A 24005-nucleotide genomic window follows, 5' to 3' on the forward strand; every position below is an offset into this window, starting at 1 on the left:
AGAGCAATCCAGGAAGGCAGAAACCCAGGAAAATACTGGTGATTTTTTTGTCCTATTCAGTCAAGGGGGTGATTTTGACTGCTGCACTCAGGGAAGGTGTGATTTCATGTACACTTCCTGAGCTATCCCCCTTTTCCTTCTCCATAAGATCTGATATCTCCCACATAACCGCAACGAGACACTGGGAGTTGGGGTAGAGGTTAGCAGAACTAAATAGTTTGGGGGCAAAGGCCCAATTGAGGTTTCCTGCCACATTACGTGTGATGTGGAACAATCCCATGCATTTAATTCGTACAACTGAGTAGGTGGATACCCTTATTGTTAAGATCCAAATGGACAGGGAGGGCAATGAAGGAGGGATTAGAGGTTAAGGGGGCTCTCAGCTTCAGGTCCAAAGTCCTTAGAGTTAAGTATTAGTTTATGAATGTTACCCGAGGGAGGGGCGACCTATTAGGCTTAGCCTATTGGAAGGGAGGGTTCCTCAGGGCGAAGGGGGTAATGGTGGGGTTCACTGGGTGGGGAGCAGCGGGTAAAAAAACAAAAAAAGTTTCTCATCACATGTGTATTTTAAGAAATGCTGTCTAACTGAAGAAAGGGGTCTACTAGTTTATGGCAGGTAATCTTAAAAAGGACAGTAAAATCTGTTTTATTTCTTAGAATGTGAATGGTCTAAGGTGCCCCACGCAGGCAAAGGTTGATATTTAAGTACTTAGAACTCTCCCCAGCCCAGGTCTTTCTTTTACAAGAGACTCACTTGACTTCTGTAGAATCCCGTTCAATTGTTTCAAAAATTCATTTGATAATTTTTTTTTGTTTTTTGCAACAATCAATCAACAGTAGAGGTGTTGCAATCTTGGTAAAGAGGGGGATCCCATGTGTAATTAAATCTGTCCAGACGGATCAAACAGGGATATGGATAGTAGCCCAGATGGATTTTGGGGGATTAGAACTAGCTTGGTCTTCCTACTATGGTCCCAATCGGGACAATCTCTCATATATCGGCAAGTTGCAAGCTAAACTGATGAAGGCGATACACTCCCTTCGATTATAGGAGGCGATTTCAATGTCCTCCTGGATCCATTTAAAGATAGATCTAACTCGAGCCATGTTGTAGGGGCTCCGAGATCTCGTCGGGCCATGAAAAATCTGCTATATGATATGGACCTGGTAGATGTCTGGAGGGCTAAGAGGGGAGATCTCCAGGGGTTCACATTCTACAGCAAAAAATAGCACCATTCATCAAGAATAAATTATATTTTAGCTAACAGGGAAGTGTTAGATAATTTATTTGAGATATCTGTACTACCCAGTCACCTTTCCGACCATGCCCCTGTCTCATTTTCATATTCTAGTAAAGGTAATATTCCACAAACCAGATGGACATTGAATATATCAATTTTGTCAGATCCTGGAATTATTCAGTCCATTAAACAATCTTCATTAGAATATTTTCTATTGAATATGGGCTTTACAACCATAGACTACGTATGGGATGCTTATAAAGCTAGCCTGAGAGGCATGTTGTATGGTTTAATAAGTTCTAAAAACGGGCTAAGGCCCAGGAACTACATACTATTGAGGAAAGGATTGTAGAATTAGAAGCGAGAGGAATCGCCTCAATCAGGAGATTACAGATAGACTGAATTTGTTGGATCAGAAGTGTAGGTCACAATGGCTTGCTAAAAATATGCAAAACCTTGAATATGGGGAAAAGGCTGGTAGGTGCCCTATTAGCATGGAAAGCTACAATGGATCGATCAAAAATAACATCAATTCTTTGATAATTAACAATAATGGGGATAAATCTAGCAAGGCAGAAGACATGCAAATGTGTCAACTCTCTCTTTTTTCGGATCTGTATAAGGAGAATTTGGCCCCTTCCCAGGACAAAATACAAGCTTGGCTAAGGGGCAAATCCCTTAAAGCCAGTCGGGCCCTTCTCGAAGCCCCTATCACCGTAGAAGAGATTGAGAACCAAATAAAGAGGTCTAAAAATAATAAAGCGTCTGGACTGGATGCTCTCCCGAACGAAGTTTATAAACTTCTATTGGACGAATTGACCCCAACACCCTGTACTTTATTTAACTCAGTTTACAGTCCAACAGGGGTGGTACCTAGATCCTGGAAGGAAGCTACCATCGTTTTGATATTGAGACCGGGAAAGGACCCATTAAAGGCCGATTCCTATCGTCCGATCGCCCTGCTGAATGCGATTATAAGATCTTTATGGGCATTCTGGCGGGGAGATTGGCTAAATTGGTTCCTAGCCTTATCGATATTGACCAGAAGGGCTTTATAGCAGGGAGGTACATCCAGGAACAGACACAATTGTTGATAGGGAACATTGACTTGGCCTTGGTAAGAGTGGATCCTTTGGCAGTGGTGGCCTTGGACGTGGCCAAGGCCTTTGACAGGGTTTGCTGGAGGTATCTCTGGGAGGTCCTCAAGGGATTGGGCCTTGGCCCTATTTTTGTTCAAACCTTGAGGAGATGGTACTAGGGAGCCTCCGCAAAGATCCTGCTAACGACATTTTGAGCCCTAGCTTTGATATCCAGAGGGGAACCAGACAGGGGTGCCCCTTATCCCCTCTTTTATTTAACATTTATATTGAGCTTTTGGCGCAAGCCATTAGATTAGATAATTCTATCTGTGCTTTTAAATCACAAACCTATCACTGCAAGTTAGCATTGTATGCTGACGATATTATATATACTAGCAACCCGGAGGCAGCCATTCCACATCTTGAAGTCCTTTTGGAGGAATTTGGCTCTATTTCTGGCTATCCAGCCAATTCCTCCAAAACGGAAGTGATGTGTTGGAACATCGACTATAGGGGAGGCCCTATCAGTAACAAGTTTAAGTACTTCAGTATTAAAATTGTTAAAGATCTGAATAAAATCGCCTTGCTCAACTTGGAGAAAATTATAAAGGAAATCAATCGTCTCTTTGCCAGATGGAGGAACCTTTTCTTGACAATCTATGGGAAGGTCAACTTGGTGAAGATGATTATTCTCCCTAAGTTGACCTACTTGTTTAATGCAGTTTCTCTGGCCTTTCCCAGTAAGAGCATTGGTAAGATCCAGGGTAAAATTGGGAGCTTTGTCTGGGGAGATAAAAGCGCAAGGATGTCCTGTAAAAAGCTAAGGAGGAGGCTCACTAAAGGTGGGCTGGCCCTACCCAACATCAGATGGTATTTAATTGCCTTCCAAATTAAGGGTATTAGGATGCTGCTCTAAAACCCGGATAGGACAACTTGGGGCAGGCTCCTGGGTGAGATGGCCATGTTTGAGAGGGGGGAGTGGAGGAGAAGGTTTTCTATATAAGTTTGGGGCCCCAAGATACTTTAAACGTGTGCGTCTTAAGATCCTTAAGGCCGCCCTGGAAACGTGGTATAAAGTGAGACTCAGATGAGGTTTTGGATATTTCTCTGATTTTGCTCCTATATGGGGCTCCCCCGGGACCCCACTCTGCCTCAGAGATAGTCTGGTGATACCAATTAAGAGAGCTGGTGTGGCTAAGTGGTCTGATTTGATGGATATAGATGGTATTCTCCCTTGGGAGGTATTAAGAGCTAAGGTAGGTCCTGCTTTTTCAAGTATTTAGAACTTAAATCATGGTATGAGGCAGAAGCTGGTGAAGTAAGGGACGACTGGGATCTAGAGCGGTTATTGCAAAATGTCCAGCTAAAAAAGAAAGATATCCATGTGGTACACAAGGTCTCTCGATGCAGATGAAATGGACCTTCCACCCCAATCATCGGTCTGGAATCAATCTCCCCTTGAGTCTAACATCGAAGATTTTTTTGAGCCTTCTTTAAAATTGCTCTACAAATACATCAAACCAGCTAGCCTAAAAATGAATCATTTTTTTGTTATTAACAGATTATATTATACACCAGCCAGGATAGCTACATTTGCACCCCCCCCCCTCCCCTCAAATGTCCTAGGTGTAAATTACCGAATGCGGACGATATTCACATCTTCTTTGAGTGCCCGGAGCGAGGATCTTATTGGAAAGATGTGGGAGAACCCCTATCGGGTATCTTTGATGTAAACATCGAGATTAATCTCCTGTTGGTGTTCTTTGGGGGTAATGGCTCAACTAACTTGGTTTTATCTCAGATCCATAGGGGGTTGTTCCTATATCTGATACTGCTGGCTCGGAGGGAGCTATGTATAAAGTGGAAAGATCCTATCCCCCTGAACAGAGAAGACTGGCTCAAAGCCTCCTTTGCTATGGCACGACTAGCGCAAGAGGGGAGTAAGGAAACATCGACCAATTTCGGGCAACCTCTATTAAACTGAGGTCGGGACTTGCGATTAGTTTTTTTCTTCACTGTGAACAACTGGAAATGTGTTGGTTTTCCCCCGTCCTATGATTACACCAAGCCCCTACTACCAGGGGCCGGTCGGGCGGACCTAGGTAAATGCAGTTAGCCGTGGGGCGCCCAGCTGGAGGATATGACGACTTGTTAATTCTGCAGAAGCCTATTGGTGAGATGAGGACAAAAAAAAAAAAAAAGAACCCATTTGTCGGAGGTGATAGTATTCCAGACAGGTAGAAATCGGGAGAGACGTACCCTGACAGGAATGGAATGATCGGGGGTAGCGGACGGAAGTCACTGCTTGTTGTTTGCGGGGGAAGTGCGTGTTGAGTTGCCTCTGCCTCTCCCCTTACCGTTGTTTCCTCAAAACCCACCTCAAAAATAGCCTCTTGATGAGGGTGATTGGTTGTTGCCCTTATAAGAGGAGGAGGGAGCCTGTGGATATATTCTTGGAGCCACCCCTGTAAAAGGAGCGACAAAAGGATTCCCTATTTGAAGGTAACTGCAAAGCCCCCATGGATTTGGTGTCCTCAGTGTCTTTTTTCATTTTTTCCAACAAAGTGTCAACTGCTGGGCCAAAGAGGTGTTCCTTGTCAAATGGTTGGTTGAGAATAGAGGCTTGCACATCAGGTTTAAATCCTGAATTTCTCAACCAAGCATGCCTGCGTAGCAATATGCTGGTATTTACTGCACGGGCAACTGTGTCTGCTGTGTCTAAGGCACACCAGATGGAGGTATTTGTGATTAATTTACCCTCCTGAATAAGGTCATTAGCCTTTGATTAATGCTAATCAGGCAGAAATTGCATTAACTTCTCTAACTCATCCTAATGAGCCCTATCGTAGTGAGCTAACAAAGCTGGAGTATTAGCAATACACCAATGATTGGCTGCTTGCGACGCTACCCTTTTTCCAGAGGCATCAATTAATTTGGACTCCTTATCAGGAGAAGAGGCCTCATTTGTGGTCTGTGCGTTAGCTCTCTTGCGAGCGTTGTAAACTACCAGAGAGTCTAAAGGCAGCTGACCCTTGATATTTATATTTTTTCTCCACCCTGGTTGTAATGATACTTGCCCTCACAGGATCCTTAAAGATCTCATCTGTATGCTTAAGCATCCCTTTATGCATTGGCAGTGTATGAGTAACGTTCTAAGAGGAACTTAGGGTTTCGAATAAGAAATCCTCTTCTAAAGCCTCCTTATGCAGCTCCACCCCATGAAAATAAGCAACCCTGTTAAGTAGCTCAATGTATCCTATGTTGTCTTTGGGTGGTGAGGGTCTGAACGGATATAAATCAGGGTAATTATTTGTGTCTGGGTCAGTGTCATAATGGTCCCATGGGTCAGTATCATAATGGTCCCATGGGTCAGTATCTTGTGGCTTATACTGATCCCCATCCCCTTCATCCGGTGGGTCAGATGATAGTGGTGAATTTGTAGGGTGTGATGAGTAAATTTGGATCAGTGGGTGAAGGAGGTGGAATATAAGGTGGAGAAGGGTTAGTGCCCACATTTTTCTTCTTCAGAGGAATGTGGCAATCCTCCAGCAGGCCAATTTGCATATTTTCCAGCAATTTGGCAAGGATATGCCCAGTGTCTGGATTCATAACCAGTTCTTTCTGTTTCGGATCCGAAGGTGGAATGTCGGATCAAGGCTCTTTTGATGAAGTTTTTTCTTTGGTCGCCTTTTTCGGCGTCAAAATTTTCAGATTCAAAGTCTTCAGCTCAAAGATTTACTCTTCGATAATGGTGGAATGGTTACCACGACATGCTTCAGCGCCGAAGGTTTCAGCTCAGCGGCGCCAGTATGGCGTTGACTTGAGCCTGAACCAGGTTTTTATTTGTGCTTCTGCACCGAGCCAGAGGGCGGCGCGCTCTAAACTTTTTGCCGGTGCCGAGCTTGGCCTGAGGGCAGAGGAGGGCCCTGAGCCTTTTTGTGTAACAAATGGTAGGGGAAGGAAGTCTTAGTACTCCCGATACGTTGACCCAGTGTTACTTGTTCTTCAGTTTCGGAGCCGGCTTCAGAGACAGAGATGTGTTCTTCCTCTACTTCGGCTTCCTGTGCGTAGGATTCCTCGTGGTCTGAGTCCTCTCCAAAGAGATCCGGTGTGGAGCCGCTTTGTTGATGCATTTTGTGACATCGAGCCAGATGGTCACAAAGCGTCTTTTTCCATTAAAACGCTCCCCACGCATCGCAGTTTTTTTGTCATGTTCCGGGGATAGACAAGAGTTTGCACACTACAAGCAAATCGGTGCGCGGAAACTTAGCGCAACACCCGGGACAGAGCTTGAATGGAGTCCGTTTCATGAACTGCTGGCAAGCCCGGTGTGGGTAGGCCCTCCATGAGTCTTTCAATCGAAGGTCTTTGCCGAAACGATATGCAGAGAATGGGAAACACGATCGAGAAACAATACCGTCAAGGGTAGTGGATTGTGCATCGAAGGGAACCGGCGAAACTGTGCCGAACCGGTGTGCGGAAATTCACATCTGAACCCGATGGCGGAAAAAAATCTAACAATGGAGTCGATGCCCATGCGCACTATCACCAAAAGGATGAGTCGCCTACCTCGTGACTGGAAGAGACTTATTTGAACAAAAACAAAGTGCAAACATCCGGTCCCAACACAAGATGGCAGGCTATGCACAGCATGTGATCTACAGCTCACATGCCTCGAACATTATGCTTCTTTGATGGGAAGGGTGCCACTAAGGACAGCGTTATATTTGTCTTTATACAGACATTGCTACATATATGTTTATCTCCTCCATAGGTTAATGTGCCTGTTCTTCTGTGACAGAGGTAGGCCCTCTCTATATACTTTTCTTGGTGCCGTGCACTGTTAGTTTATTAGTGAAGGCATACTTTAACTCAGCCTGACGAATTCCAGAGACCACTTAGCTCAATTAAATGGGCAGAATCATATTGGCAAATTCAGGCAGTAGCACATAATGGTCATAGCAACCATATATGTTCTCTAACACTATTTGGTATTTAATAAGCCTAGGATACCACCTTATTAAAGGATAATTTTGTGGATTATCCTAAGACTTCTTTACCCTTAGAACTGGAGCCAAATTTTATCCAGAAAAAATAAGTAATTTCTAACACCTCACACAGGTCAGCACCACCCTGCGGTTGAGTCTAACCTGGTAGTATCACCTTACCAGGGTGGGATGAAGTGGTAAATGATGAAGCATGTCACATTATGTGAGAGAACCTACCTTGTCCAATTCTTGAAATTGCCTTGTTTTACTTGGAGGGAGTGTAGTAGTAGGTGGTAATACTAACAATTATAGGTGCCCTTGGAAAATTATTCCATGCACCAGAAGGGAATCATGCCAATCTTTGTGTTTGATTGAAAAGTTACTCTAGTCATTGGTCTGCAAGCACGTTGCATGAAGATATGTGAATTTACAAAATTGTTATTTTGGGCTTTACCAACACCATATACTCCAAAGTCCTCCTCACCTGTAACCTATGTGCTGACAGCCTCTGTATGAACAAGAGATTTAGCTGCATTAATGGAGCCAAAACGAAACTTCTAGCTAGAGGTGCAACCAGATAAGACACTCCCTTTCAACTAGCTGACAGATCTCCAAAACCCTCCTTTGACCTCTCTGAAAGTAAGGAATCTGAACATTTGTATACTCGTCAAGTAAATGCAGTTGTAAGGGTGGCATAATGGAATACTGTAACACCATCTGTAGTAGCCTCTCGAGAGCCTCACTGCTAGGCTACATAGACAAAACCAGGCAGCCACATTGTGCCTTAACCTCAGCAGTGCAATGATTTCGGAACCACCCCCAAAAGCACTTCACTGGCTTTCTGCTGAAATGAGGACCAAATGGAAGGTCCTCATACCATATCTTAAACATTCTTGGCCTTTGCACAAGTATGCTTTGAGAAACCAACACATTACTATACACTGAAAGCTAACCTTTGTCCAACATTTGCACATCTGATCCTCCTACATTTTTGCAAGATGATATAACACAGTGGTTGCTAAGTGATGGTGCAAGGACCTAAACTATGGAATACTTTAAATCCTAATTTGAGATCTTATCCACATTACAAGTGGTTCAGGATATTATTGAAAAGTTAACTATTTAGTCTTGCCTTTAATTGAACTATACATGTATCAATTCAGGAGAGCAACTGAAAACTTCCACATAAATACAATGTGGTAGCAGCAATATGATTTAGGCATGCTAATGATGAATCATAGGCTGAGTTTCTGCTTGGTTTGAGACATCACAAATCTCAGGAATTGTTGATGGGATTGATGCCTAGGGGTATGAAATTATGCACCTGGAAGCCGAGGGTCACAATTGTTCCTAATTCATGTAGCAATGATGTGACCTTTTGCACAGTTGTCATTCTTAAAAGTCCTGCCAAATTGAGTCTTAAGAAATACAATTTGCATTGGTTCTCTATTCTCGGTAGGAATGGGGATATACAGAGTATAACCTCACACTTTCAGACAGTGGGACTTCTTCGACTGTGCATTTGTACATTGATGAGGCCCCAGCCCAGAGGTGTTGGAAATGATCAAGTCTGGTATTGATTTTACATAGTGCGCAATGATGTGGGTGTTGATCTTATCTTCATCCTTTACAGAAAACGGGTTGCCCAAGGGCTTTTTGTGTGGTCATATGTAATTAAACTTTATATTTAACCACAGTTATATAAACTTTGATTTCAAACCCACTACTTAAACACTAGCAACTCGACACTTGTGCAGTTTATGATACAACGTCTCTTAGGGTTTTTCTGTAAATAGAAACTTTCAAGTAAAACAGTATGAAGATGTGTTTAGAGTACTTTGGAGGAACAGATCAATAGATGGAAAGTTGCAATAATAACCCCAATGAGTAAAGAAACTTAACTTACTTTCTCTGCTTCACTGCAGCAACAAGATCTGGTCCAGAGAACATAGAGAACAGGCTGTCTCCATTAGCTGAAGATGTCTCATCGCTTGAGCTGGCAGAGTCCGCCTGCGTACCTGACCAGCTATTGTTCATCACATCGCTGTAAATTATGAAAAAGTTAACAAATATTTTCTCTATGAACACTTACTGCTCATAAAAATGCATTACGGGTAGAGGTATTTAACAAGACTAGTACATGACAGGACACCACACAATGGCATTCTTTTTAGAAACGCTTGGTATTAGCAGGCTTGCGGTCTGCAGGGATTTCCATCGCAAGAAACTGTACGCAAATAGGTTTTTGTATATCTGGAGGTAATATTTTGGTTTCAGAATGTTCCTGAAGTATAGGACTTGGGTCCAGTCTTATGCTAGAATCAACCAGGGGAGGGACGTAACCTATGGTGCTCAATTTGTTGCTACCAGACCTAATGGCAGACCATGTGTATTAATGGGTACCTGATTGGAGAGAACGGTGTTGTCTCAATCTCAGGAAAGTGGTCAAGGCATTTCTAGACCTGGGGCAAACTCTCGCTTGCACAAATAAAATGACTTTTACCGGTGACACTCATTATGGCTCGTCTTCCCTACAAGTACTAAAGCCAGGCTGAGGGTTAGTATGTGGTATGTGTTAATCAATGACAGTCCTTAGCGAAGGTCAAACAAGCCACTTCCTTTCCTGGACTGGTTTCCCCAGTGAAAAGTGAGACAGTGCATGAGGTCCAATTCCTTTCTTAGTCTCTTGGCACAAATTTGACCATGCCAAACTTCTTCAAAGAAAGAGAATATTTAAATGTTAATGTATTGCTTACGCCCTCCTAAAAAACGAAGTACTGGCTCCATACTGCCTTCAGTAAAGGTGAGGACACTATCACAGGAGTTCCAATAATTTGTGGCTCACATGAGGAAGGAGGACAAATCGTACCTTGGGAAATCATTTATTCACCAATTACATTATAAAAACATGAAACTATCATCAGACTGCCCCTATTCAGAATTAACTTTCAGGGAAAGATAGATAGAACCAAATGTTTCTATTTTGTCATACTGGGTTACATGTACTTTAATCATCCAGATTTACTTTTACCAAGAAAATCAGCTGATACATGTTTCATCATCTTAAGGCTCTTAAAGGCTTGTTACTGATTATTCGGATTCCCATGAGCCTTACAAAGGGTTTTAGTTTCTATATATCTGGCTTCTATGCAAGGGAGTGAACCCTGTTTAATGGTCCAGAGCACTAAGTAAGCTAACACAAGTCTCGAAAAAGTTATTCCGGATTAATAAACAAATTTGATTCGACCTGATGAAGTGGAATACATGCATGACCAAATCCCTACAAGTTGTGAAAAGTTGAACTATAAGAGTTTTAAATACAAATTATCTAAATTATTAACCACAGTGGTGTGGTAATCAAGGTGGGTGGTGCTTTGAGAAGGGAAGCAACGAAAATTTGGTGTCATGGAAAAAGAAAATATTTTCTTGAATGCTCTACTTGTATCTTCCTACAAAACCTCATCTGTCCTACAGTCAGAGTTAATTTTCAATGAGCAAATGTGCATTTTTCCATAAGGCTATAAAATGATAGCATGAATGGCTTGACAACTAGGTCATGAAAGGGCAAAACTATTATTGCAAAGTGTGACATTTTAAATGTTTTGAGCAATGTTTGATCGGTGATCATTAGTAAATCTGCTTCTTTGATGTTGCTACTTAGGACTTAAAGACACTTGTTTTAGACTGAGTCCATGGTAGCTGCTTTAGAGGAAAGTTGTTCTCTGGTTTTGTGCCTATTTATGATTAGTTATATAATGAGAGCTATAAAAACACCCCAAATCTGAACACAAAGAGGAAACAAGGATCAGCTAAGCAACAACTCTGATTGCTTGAAAGCTTAGTACTTTGCTGAACAAGCATCAGCATTCAAAATAAAGAGAATGAAAGCATGCGGATTCAGGTCAAATTTACGGCTGTGTAGGTTAAAAAAAAACAATAAAACTATGTGCACATTTTATTAAAGGAAATTAGTCCTGCCCTGATATGCAAGTCATTGATAATAGGACTTCAGTGATTACACTTTAGTATCAGTATTAAAGCTTATTTTGAAATGCGCAAACATCAAGCCAATGGTGGCTGATAGTATGAGAACTTAAATGCTACCAAGACTGCTAAAATGAACAATACACACATTACGGATCAAGAACTTCCTTACCAATCTGCGAAGTACTCTGGAAAAGGCCATGTTCTGTGGGGATCGTCAGGATGAGGCCAGTTGCTACGTGTGTTGCTGGGACGACGAACATGCTGTGCTTGACGTTTTTGTTGCATAGCTTGGCTCACGCCAGCCACATATCGTGCAAACTCAGGGTCTGAGCCGACTAGATATAAAAAAAAAGAAATCTGAGTCAGCTGCTGACATGTTAGGCTATTTCCATTACAATTATCCATTTGTTTAATCCCTTAAACTCGTCTGTCAACCGCAGCAAAAACAAACAATGACCAGCAGGCTGTAGCCGATAACCAATGCTGATGCCTTAGTTACGAATTTAATAGGTGAAAAATATCACCTACATGGATACACCACAACGTGCATTTGGAATACATGCACTATCCGGGTTTGAAACATTAGCTCTGTGACATGTAAAGAACAAGTTAACAGTGTACCAAAGTTGCAAGCCAATGGGGATCTTCCTGACGGCCCCCAGCGCCTAGAGACCCTTACGGATGATTGTGCACTTTACAAATGTGGATTTACTATTTTACTTTACCAGGTAACTGAAATAAATGATTAACTATGAGACAGCAACAGATCAGGAAAGTACCAATTTCATAATAAAAATAAAATGAATGTGAATCTAGTGAGGTAGTTAAGTGAGTTCAATACAAGTAGTCTGTGAGAAATGGAGTAATTGCTTGAGGGGTGAAACCCTACTCAAGCAATAGCCACAATCCTTGTCAGGGTGAACCACAAAAAGTCACAAAATTAACCTGTGCTTAACGCTCCGATATGCTTAACTTGGAGGCAATGCGTAAACTATTTATGCAGCACACAGTCAAAGTGAAAATACAATACCAGAAAAAATTTCACACCACTTTAGTAACAGAGTACCATTTGATAAATAATTTGACTCCAAAAAGACAACAATCCAATTAGTAGAACCAGAGAGATGGCAATTTTAAAGATTTAGGTAAAAATATGGCACTTAAAAGCAAAAAGCGCCAACTTATCTGAACAGGGATAAAGTCAAAAGTTCAGGCTGACCACGATGAAGTGCGTGCCAGATGCAGGGACCAGGTTAGGCCCGCTGAGAATTGTACCTTGTGGCATGGATGTGGGGCGCTGCGTGGCGTATCCGCGTTCTGAGAAGCGGTGCAGGGTCCTGAGTCGAGTTTCATCGCCCTGCGTCTGTTCCAATGAAGAGCTGTGAGGTGAGAGACGAGTTGAGTTGCATCGGGTCCGATGGGGAGATGCAAGGGTAGCAATGTTAAATCCTGAATAGCATTGTATCATGCTGCGCCGGTTTCAATGAGGAGCTGCAAGGGCTGTGTCGGATTTAGTCGCTCTGCAACGGTTCTGATGGATAGGGACCACAGCTGGGCTTGCACCTTCATCCCCAATTCCAAGGGTCTAGGACAGGGGAGGAACCACTTGGGGGTTAGAACACACATGAGGTAGGATCCAAGTGCATGGTTAAAGGGTGTTGAAGAACTTGGAGTCAATCTGGTGGTCATGGGTTCAAGGTGCAAGTCCAGTCCTCCTCCATCAGGCAGCAGAGCAGGCCTTCATGCAGACAGAGCAGCAGGGGCAACCTCCTGAGTCTTCAACAGGTCCAGGGGAGATCCGAAGCATTCAGTCTGGGGATCCAATATTTTTACAGGGTGCCAGCTTTGAAGTGGAACAACTTCCAGGAGTTTCTCCCTACAGAGGTGTCTGGGATTTTCTGCCTCTCTGCACTAATACCAGTGTGTCTGGGGCACAAAAGGCTAGTGTGAAGTTCTTTGTATGTGAGCTGAGCTAGTACCTTTGAAGTGCAATTGTGGTAGGTGACAGCTTTGCTACTTATTAAGTCAGAGATGCACCATCCTGCCAACATCCAGACCCACCACTGAGATGCTTTCTGGGAGGAATACACAAAGGCCAACTGCCAACTACAGTTAGCCATGTGTCCCAGGAAGAGGCTGTAGCCATCAAATACTGAGGCCAAGAAAATACCAACTTTCTAAAAGTGGAATTTTTAAAATTGTGACTTAAAATCCAACATTCCTATTAAAGAGGGTTTTAAATTACAATTCCTCTGATACTAAAGACGACTTTTCTACCTGCTCCCAATCAAACGTTATCACTTATTAAATGTAATCAGGTAACCCAATGTTATCTTATGGGAGAGGAAGGCCTTGCAATAGTGAAAAACACATTTGAGAGTTTTTCTCTACAAGGACATGTGAAATCTAAAAGTACATGTCCACCTTTTTAAACACAACACAGCCTACCCTATGAGCTGTTCAGGGCCTACCCGAGGGGTGACATATGTATTAGAAAGGAAGGTTTAGGCCTGACAAAAGTTTTATTTTGCAAGGTTAAAATGACAGATTACAACTGCACATAGGCTGCAATGAACTGAGACCTGTTTCAAAGGCTACTAAAGTGAGTGGCACAATTTCTGCTGCAGGCCCACTAATAGCATTTAATTCATAGGCCCTGGGTACATGTAGTACCTCTTTACCAGAGACTTACAAGAAAATTAAACATGGCAATTGGGCGTAAGCCAATTTCATCATGTTTAGTTAATCGGCATTAATCGGCATTCAGAGACTCTAACCTTCAGCTTCAAAGAGCGCTGAGATTAACGAGCTCTGAGAAGAAAAATAAGAAAATAAGAGAAAGCCGAGGGAGGGTGTCCTGCGGAGGTCGCCACTTTTGATCTGTTACATCCACCATTTACACGCAGGAGCTAAACAATAAGGTGTAGCAGTGGGTGATAGACATTAAATTGTTGTAGCGCTAATTACAATACAACAACCCTTTTTTTGCTTTCAGCTTTGCTCTGCCGGTTCTATCAGGGGTGCAAGGAGGCTTTTGAACCCGTTCTGAATTTGTCACCAATCACCTGTCACCTGTGCTAAAGATTGCGTAGGACATTTTTGACATTTTTGAGGGGGAAAAACCTGGATTTTTCTTTAAAAAAAAAAAAAGCCCAATTCACTACAATCTGAGAGGGGCCTCGGCGGAAAACCCAAGAGCGCTACCCTCGGTGCCTAAATATCCCTACACGACAGCAGTTGGCGGAGGGAGAGATAAAAATATCTATATCGTGCTCCTTGAATATCGCAACTAAACTTAAGGGGTCCCTCAAGTGCCTTCAATCTGACAGGCAGCAGGTGCAAATAAAACGAAATCTTGAAAGTAATATCATTAGACTCATTCCTCTGTGCCAATTGAATCACAATCGAAACGCACAAGAATGGCGCATCACATTTGAGTCTTTTGAGTGTATTAGAAGAATTGACAAAACTGGCTAACTCAGGGCGTGGATTAGTCGCATTGCAACCAGTTCAAATAGCCCATACAATATCAATTGAGCAGAACAAAAAAAACGAATCTAACGAGCAGATTATAGGGAAAGAAGAAACAGTGAAAATGCAGGAAATGGGCACAGAAAAAGTGGAGAGTATTCAGTGTGATCAGATGGAATCAAATGATCTAATTGCAGTGCCCGATCTACCCGATCCACCTATGCCACCTATGCCCCGATCAAACACCCTGGATGTCATGAGTGCCCAATGTATTGAAGAATCTGAACCTGACGAGCAGATACATGAGGCACATGAGGCACAAGAATCGGATAATGCCCAATTACTAAAGCCATTACAGCCATTGCAGCAACGACTAGAGGAACTAAAGCAAGGGAAGCAAAAAATAAAGATCAAGGACAAGCCAAAGGAAAAGATAGAGAAAAAGATAACGAAAAGGAGAAGGACAGAGGAAATAAAAAGGGTCCAGAAAAAGAGAAAAATAAAGACAAAGACAAGGACAAAGGCGTCATCCAGAGCTGCAGTGAGCAACAGGGAGACCATGATAAATCTAAAAAGGAGAAGAAGAGTGATAAATATACAGTTAAAGTTAATGGCATAGAAACAGAGAAAAGGAAAGATAAAGTCAAGGAGAGAAACAAGGAGAAGGAGAAGGAGAGGGAGAAAGACATTGAAGCCACTGAAGAGCTGGAACTAATGGCAAAAAAAGCAAAACGGTTACAAACCATCGAGGATTTGAAAGCAAATGCAAAAGCAACCTCGACGGGGCAACCAACTACTTCGCAGCCTAGTATATTAAACATCTTTAGCCCACTGCCCAAAGCTGGGGTAAATAAAGGGCCAAGTCAAGGGCTAGTGGTTCAGGATTCAATGATAAAGAACGGGACAACCCAAAAACTTGCTTAGGGGATGAACCCTCATGTAACATCGAATCCTCCAACGGACAAACTGCCTTCGCCAGAAACTGATTCACACTCAGATGAATCTGAAGCAGATATATACGAAACTGGCATATCAACTTCTAGTGAGGCAAGCAATGTAAACAAGGAACAAGACCAATAAGTATCAACCCAGGAAATATCAGGTTGTTCAGGCACAAGGAACATAAGCAATCTTGGGCAAGGAAATACACCAAGGAAAAAAACAGAAAAAAGAAGAATAAGGAATAAAAGATTAAATAAAAGTACCTATGAAGAAACAACCGATCAAGGAAGTAACCCAGAATCCATCAATCCCCGAAAAATCTCAAAACCCAAAAATAAATTAAAGGAAAAAATACTGGCTCAAGAAAGCGAGGAGGATCCAACTGGGGACATCTCTCAATATGATGAAGAAATAGGAGAAGCGGCCGAGCCATCACTAAAAGATATATTAAGCTCAATAAAAAGACTGCATAAAGACATTAAAATGGAAACGCAAAAGCAACACTCAGCCATACAACTATTGCAATGCGCTGTAAATAAGGTGGGAAGTACATGTATAGAGATATCCGAAAGAATGGTGTCAGTTGAATCACAAACCAACCATCTTGAGAACGATGTTACTTACCTTCAAAAGCAGGAAAAAACCCAAGAAGGAATCATACAGGATCTACTGATAAAGGTCGAGGAACAAGAGAATAGATCAAGACAAAACAATCTGCGCTTCCTGGGGCTCGCAGAAGGAGTTGAGGAAAACGACCCCAGGGGGTATGTAATTAGACTTCTTAAATCAGCTTTCCCTGAACTTCAAACCTGGGTACTAGAGAGAGAAGTACAACGCGCCCATCGGTTCCCCCTCACTCAGTCTAAGAAACCACAGAATCAACCTGAATTTCCAAGGGCAATACTGGTGTTCTTTGGAAACTTTCTACTTCGTGATACCATCTACAACTTAGCTCATCCCACAAGTAAGAGAGAATATAACGGCTTCACATTCTTTGTGAGACCAGATTTTGCCCATGGTACCGTTGAAAGGAGGTGGAGGCTGAGACAGCTATTTTCTCCCTTTGAGCAAATTGGCGCAAAAGTTTTTTTACAGAACCCTGCCCGACTGAAAGTAATTTTTAGGGGAGCACCTCGCAGTTTCACCAGCGAAATACAGGCCGAAAATTACCTTAAAGAAATTTCAGAGACTGCAAAAGATAATACCGGAAAATGACCAAGAACTAAATTTTCTCTTAGGATGTGGACTGGATAATAAGTTTCAATTCTTTTCAATATTAGGTATAGAACTTTTTTTTTTCTTATACTCTCTCCCAATCTAACCATAATATTCACGTGGGGCGGGCGGGGGGGAGCGCACTGAGGCGTACTGGTCAACGAACGCCCACACCTGGATCCGGCTGGACCCAGGATGCCTCAAGGGGAGGGAGGGGAGGGGGAAGGGGCACAGGACAGAATATAGGGAAAAGGACTGGGACATATCAAAACAAGGAAATTACACAAAAGGAACTCAGGATACATGTAAGGGAAAGAAGGACTGCATATACGTTTAAAGAGTTAATTTTGGCTAGACTAATCAGCTGGATCTGGCAAAAACTAGATGAAAACCTAAAGGCAAAGACAATGGCACTAGCAGCAAAGATGGTATCGAGGGTAGAAAATAAATTTTTATCTCTTCGGTTTAAAAGGCTCAGGAATAATAAAGATTAAGGATGAGCTCAAAAGTTAAGGTGTTAACAATGAATGTATGTGGGCTGAATGTTAGGCTGAAAAGGCAAAAGGTAGCTCTATTAATTAAAAACGCCCAAGCAGAATGTATATGTTTACAAGAGACACACATAGAAGGTAATAAGCCTTTCTTGTTGGAACAATTGGGGCTGCGCGTGCTGGCATATTCAAAACATGGGGCAAAGGTCAGGGGAGTGGCCATACTAACTAAACTATCTAACGTTAGCACTAGGAAGAAATTAGAAGATCCTTGGGGCAGGTGGGCCCTGATCGAGTGTCTGATTGGAGAAGTCTGGATTACTTTAGGGTCCGTCTATGGGTCAACGGAGGATGACCCTGAAGTATTCGAGTTCCTAGATATAGAACTGGCTACCTGGGCACCAAGAGTGATCCTCGCAGGAGACTTCAACATCGACGGGGCATCAGGTTTGGTTCGGAGTAATAGAGGCCTATACCAAGGAAGGAAAAAGAGGGTGTGTAGAGCAATCCGAAGTATGGCCAGTAACAACGCCTTTATAGATGTCTGGGAAGAGCTTAAAGCGGGCGAGGACGGCTTCACTTACTACTCGGCCCCCCATAGGAAGTGCGTCCGTCTGGATTACTTCTTCACCTCCAGGTTACCCTCAAATACCCTCACGATAGCGAGGCTACCTCGTATTCTGTCTGATCACAACCCCCTATTATTGACAATAACGGGCAGTGGGCTTAAAAGACAGGTTAAATCATAGACATTTGAAATAGAACTCCTGACGGAAATAGACTATATTACACACATGCACGTTTGGTTAAAGGGCTTCTGGGATATCAATAGAGGGAGTACTAATCCAGGAAATGATTGGGATACCTTTAAAGCCGGGGTGCGAGGTTAAACACTGAGCTTTAGTCTAGCCAATCAGAAAAAGGAGAAAGCCAAGGTAGATCGGGTAAACAGCGACCTGTTGAAAGCAGAGCAGAGACTTGAACAGGCTATTACTGAGGGGCGGGAGTTGGAACAATATCTAATGGAGACCATGATGGCTAAAGCAGAAGCAGAAGAGAGTATAGCAATAAAATCAGCTAAGATTTACAATGCTAAGAGAGAGCAATGCTACGAATATAGCGAAAGGGTAGGGCGGACACTCGCAACACGCACGAGACAGAGGATGGAAAAAGGGGAAATTAAAGAGATAAGAGACAGCGGGGGTAATATGGTTTCAGATAGGGAAGGTATCCTCGAGGTCTTTAGGGAGTTCTATTGCAAGCTTTATGAGGAGGAGCAGGACAGGGATCCTGCCGTTATTCAGAGGTACCTGCAAGACCTACCAATTAAAACCCTACAGGAGATAGATAGGGACTCTTTCAAGACCTGCTTAGAGGCAGAAGAAATTAAGGAGGCTATGCTCAGTTTGCCTTCCGGCAAGGCTGCCGGGCCGGATTTGATACCCGGGGAATTCTACAAAGTGTTTTTTGCATCAATTATCTCAGAGCTAGTTAAGACACTTAGAGAGGCACAGGTGGGGCATTCTATACCAGCCAGCTGGGCAGGGGCAGATATTGTTGTAATCCTTAAAAAAGGGAAACCCCCCGCAGAGCCCGGATCATACCGCCCGATTACACTGATTAATGCTGACCTAAACATCTTCTCTAAAACATTAGCGAACAGACTTGCTAGGGTAACAGAGCAATTAGTAAGCATTAATCAGCATGGCTTTATTCCACATAGAGGAACTACACTCCATGTTAGAAAAATGATCACGCTATTTGATGTAAAAGGGGCGGAGGAGAAACCTATGGCAGCTATGTTACTAGATGCTGAAAAGGCCTTCGACCGCGTGGCATGGGAATTTCTGTGGGCAGTGCTAAGGAAAGGGAGAATCGGAGAAGGATTTATAAAATCGATACAATCATTGTATGTAGGACCAACGGCGTGTGTATGGGTGAATGCAAGCCGCACTACTCCATATAGAATTACACGGGGCACACGACAGGGGTGCCCATGCTCACCCCTGCTCTTTGCACTTTACATAGACCCACTAATTAAGAAACTGGAGCTAAATGATGGAATTAGGCTGCTAGATACTAAGATGGGACTGATTAAGGTACTAGCATACGCAGATGATATCGCAATTATCACACCCTCACCAGCAGAGGCCATCAGTAAAATAGAACAGGAGGCGGAGCAATTTGGGCGGGTCGCGGGGTACGCACTAAATAAAACTAAGACACAAATTATGAAGAACACATACGCAACATGCACAGATTCACGAGTGGTGGCTGAGGGGGTATACTTAGGAATAACTATCACTGCTGACCTGGGCAATTTAGTGGACTTAAATATTTCCCCTATCATCGCGAAAGCGAAGAAGGATTTGGATAGGATACATAACCTGCATATGTCCATAGTTGGCAGGGTAAACTATATCAAAATGAATCTCCTCCCGAAATTTCTATATATATTTAGAACTATACCTCTATTTTTTAGCCCACTTTTGTTTAGTAGAATAGAGCTCATAATAAACCGGTTTATTTGGTCACAGGGTAAAACAAGAAGGGCACTAAAATGTATGGCATTACCAAGAGAGAGGGGGGGTGGGCACTACCGGATCTGAGACTTTATTACTGGGCAGCAGTGCTGCAGCAAATAACTGGCCTCATTGGTGCAGCCGAGATGGAAGGAGAATTCTATACCGGCTCGTTAGAGATATTCGGTTTGATTTTAGGTGAGGAGGCCCAGAATGTATTCCTGAGATGCACTGAACCGAGCTACTTTAAGAGGACCAGATTTCAAGACCCTGGAGGCAGCCTATAAGGTGTGGAAGGCGTTTAAAAAGAGCTTTGGACTGGGTAGATACCATGCATATACTAGGTTAGGGAACGACCCCACACTACCCCCAGAGATTTTTGCTGATACTGTTTTCAAGGAATGGGGACGGCTAGGAGTGAAAAGAATGGGGGATTTGATAGGCCCCCTAGGAGTGCGTCAATTCTCAGAGATACAGAGAAAATTTGGGGTCAGTACAAGGACTTTTTTAAGTATTTACAGATAAGAAGCTTATTGGCTGGAAAGAGAGGAGGACCTCTAGGATTTGGAGACAATACAATATTACAAGTAATAGAAGGGGGACACGGCTGTACGATAAAAAGGTTCTATGCTGAACTTATAGCACACAGGGGAGATGACCTGGGTAAATTTGAAGCAAAATGGATTGATGCGCTAGGGATTGCGGAGGGGATCTTTGAGAAGTCATTGCAGAGGGGACAGGAGTTTCTCCGCTCTTCTTCATTGCAAGCCCAGCACTATAAGACCTTGTACAAGCTATACTACACCCCAGCCAGAATTGCACAGTGGGGGGGCACACAAGGGATAACATGCCCAAGATGCTACAGCCAGGAGGGAGACATAGTCCACATGTTTGGCGAATGCCCCAACCTGGTTCCTCTGATAAAAGAAATCGAAGGGTTTTTAGATAAATCGCTGAATTGTAAGTTAACGATGACACCCGAAGTAATATTAATGGGACTGGACGGGACTGGAGAGCAATCACAGTTTGAGAACTTTTTGTTTGTAGCCATGGCAGTATTTCGTCTATGCATAGCTTCAGCATGGCGAGATAAGCACCCCCCCACTATGCAGCAATGGTTGGCCAGGCTTTTACATATATACAACATGGAAAAAGCGTTATACGCCAGAAAAGCGAAGAAGGGCAGATCCCTTGGTCTGCAGATCTGGAAACCAACAGATTGGAAGAATAGGGTGGCAGGAAACATAGAATTTCCATAGGGCCTCAAGTCGGGTGTGTAATGAAAATCAGGAATACTAATCAAGCTGTATCCATGGGGTTATGTTTAGTTGTTCGCCCTACTTGGGTTTTTTTTTTCTTCTTCCCTTTTTCTTTTTTTTATCTTTCCAGCTGTTTTGATTGATGCTCTAGCTTACCAGTATAATTTGCCAGGCAGAATTCTTGTAACCGGAGATATAGAAATGTTGTGGAAAAAACGAAATTTGATTGTATTTTTTTTTTGCATTTTTCATGTCCTGTGCAGGGGGCGGGGGGAGGAGTTAGGGGAATAAACGTAATTTTTTTTAAATAAAAATAATAAAAAAAGAAAAGAAAAACACATTTGAGAGTTTTTCTCTACAAGGACATGTGAAATCTAAAAGTACATGTCCACCTTTTTAAACACAACACACCCTACCCTATGAGCTGTTCAGGGCCTACCCGAGGGGTGACATATGTATTAGATAGGAAGGTTTAGGCCTGGTAAAAGTTTTATTTTGCAAGGTCAAAATGACAGATTACAACTGCACATAGGCTGCAATGACCTGAGACCTGTTTCAAAGGCTACTAAATTGAGTGGCACAATTTCTGCTGCAGGCCCACTAATAGCATTTAATTCACAGGCCCTGGGTACATGTAGTACCTCTTTACCAGAGACTTACAAGAAAATTAAACATGGCAATTGGGAGTAAGCCAATTTCATCATGTTTAAGGAAGAGAGCAGAAGCACTTCAGCACACAAGTACACAGTCCTAAATGTCAAGAGAAACTGGTTCAGAAAACAGGTGGGTGAAGGCAAAAAGTTTGGGAAAGACTATCCTAAGGCTGACAGGTCTAATATAATCCTACAAGTTTCAAACTAAGCAATTTCATGATTTTATCTTATTAACGATCCACCTGCCATTCTTCTGTCCAGCTTTAATAAGTTGTTCAAAAAGGTAATTTAGATACCTGCTTATTTTTGCTCACTCCGTTGACAAACTGACAAAATAAGCTACAGAGAACTTTACAATTAACTGATGCTACAAGTCTCATCCATTCAGCTTATTCAATGTAAATAAGAATAATGAACCCATTGTTAGTTTTGTTAAGATGAGTGTGGTATCTTGGTTGTGAGACACAGCAAAAAAGGGAGCAGTTGTTACTGTAGACAAAACACTGCTGCAGTGTTTGAGACTCAGATATCTCATGCCAATCTACCTAAACTGCTGACCATAAACAAGCCTTCTGGAAGCCTCCTCACCCCCGTTGCCATTCACTTTACGAGCTATCAGGATTGGCCTTGCCTAAAAGGCAATCTGGCTGAGCCATACGGGCTGGTCTAAACTGTCTGTGTATGGGCAGAGTTTTTGGCTGTCTGTGGACCTGATATTATGGTCTTGAGGGCTGTTTTTTACTGTTAATTTCCCTGATATTACTACAAACATTGCCTGCATCAACAACAAATGCATGGAGTCTCCCATACCTTGCAAACTCCTATACAGCATTTAAAAGTGCCTCAATGTGAAAATGTGGGCACATTTATAGGTACCCGACTCGCAAATAGGCAGCACTTTTAATTTGGTGGTGCCCGGGCTATCTTTTGTCCCAGTTCAACTCTGGACGTGATAGGATCTACTAGCTCAATGCAGTATTAAGTCTTATGATCTAACAGAATACTGTAATAATTAACAGAGCTAATAGACTTGTGAGCACTAATCAGCAAAACAATGAGGCAGTGTGTGTAGAGATAGTGCACACAGACTCATTTCAATGTATTCAGAGATAAGGCGGTAGAGAGATGGTAGCTATTTGTAAGAAGTTGTGTCCATGCTTTAGAGGGCTGAGCTGAAGTTGTAGAAAACCCTTGTCTAGCAATGTAAACTTTTATTGAACTCAGATAAGATGTTCTGAACGTGAAGGAAGTAGGAGTTGGAGGAAATTGTATTTTATCAATAGAGCTGCACGTGTTGAAGACTTTACAGAACACAAGATAGAAATATAAAGAATCATCACAGTGCACACTGGGAGAGGGGCAGTCCAATCCTTCTGACTTTCTATAAGTAGGGAAAAAGTCTGCCCCCACTATGATACAAAAATACCTGCAAGGCAACTTCATGTTTAAAGTAAGTATAGCCGAAAGCTAGAAGGCTCTCAAAGGGATGAAAAACCTTTTTTTTTCCCCAGAAAAGTAAACACCTCTTTCACATTTATATCAGATTTGTGTACATTGGCAAAAGCACTAAGCAACTTTAGAACTACTCTTCACCAGTGTGGCCAGCATATATATTTGGAATTCGTGGAACTTCTTGTGCCAGTTGAACAAGTTACTTACCTTTGGTAACAATGTATCTGTAAGAGACATACAATAGTTCTAGATTCCTTACCTTAGAATTACCCCGAGGCGTCAGACTGGATCCAGAGAATTTTTTCTGTAGCAGTACCCCTGCGTGCCGGTAGGTGGCGTCGGTCAACTCTGCATCCGTCGTCGCGGTGTCTACTTAGATGCCACCCCTGCATGCTGATGTCAGTTCTGACAAACTTTCCACGCCAGAAGCGCAGAGCCATGCAAGACACTGACCACTGGTGCACAAAACTAGGGCCTCGGAATGGAGTCCCTAAAGCTAGAAGTCAGTTGGCAGAACGGGGAGGATGGGTGGGGTGGTAAGGAATCTTTTTTTTTTTTTTTTTAACTTTATTGAAAAAAACCCAAATTTGAGTCAGACACAGTACATCATGTAACATCGCAGTACAGTATACAATAAAGAAAAAAAAACGAAGAGCAGAGCCAACGTTCCATTACATGTAGGCGACAGCAATCAACAGAGACAAT

The 24005-nt window shown here is 42.6% G+C and overlaps 1 protein-coding gene across 1 annotated transcript in view; it reads right to left on the minus strand.

Annotated features, from left to right (window-relative positions):
• GARRE1 (granule associated Rac and RHOG effector 1) overlaps positions 1-24005 on the minus strand; it is a 437745-nt gene that overhangs the window by 46441 nt on the left and 367299 nt on the right. The window contains exons 11-12 of the mRNA XM_078670097.1: positions 11465-11630; positions 9215-9352 (exon numbers count right to left, since the gene is read on the minus strand). Coding sequence (XP_078526223.1) covers positions 9215-9352; positions 11465-11630 — 304 coding nt within the window. The remainder of the gene's footprint in view (positions 1-9214; positions 9353-11464; positions 11631-24005) is intronic.

The sequence above is a fragment of the Lissotriton helveticus genome, chromosome 12, assembly GCF_964261635.1.
Source record: "Lissotriton helveticus chromosome 12, aLisHel1.1, whole genome shotgun sequence".
NCBI classification, from domain to species: domain Eukaryota; kingdom Metazoa; phylum Chordata; class Amphibia; order Caudata; family Salamandridae; genus Lissotriton; species Lissotriton helveticus.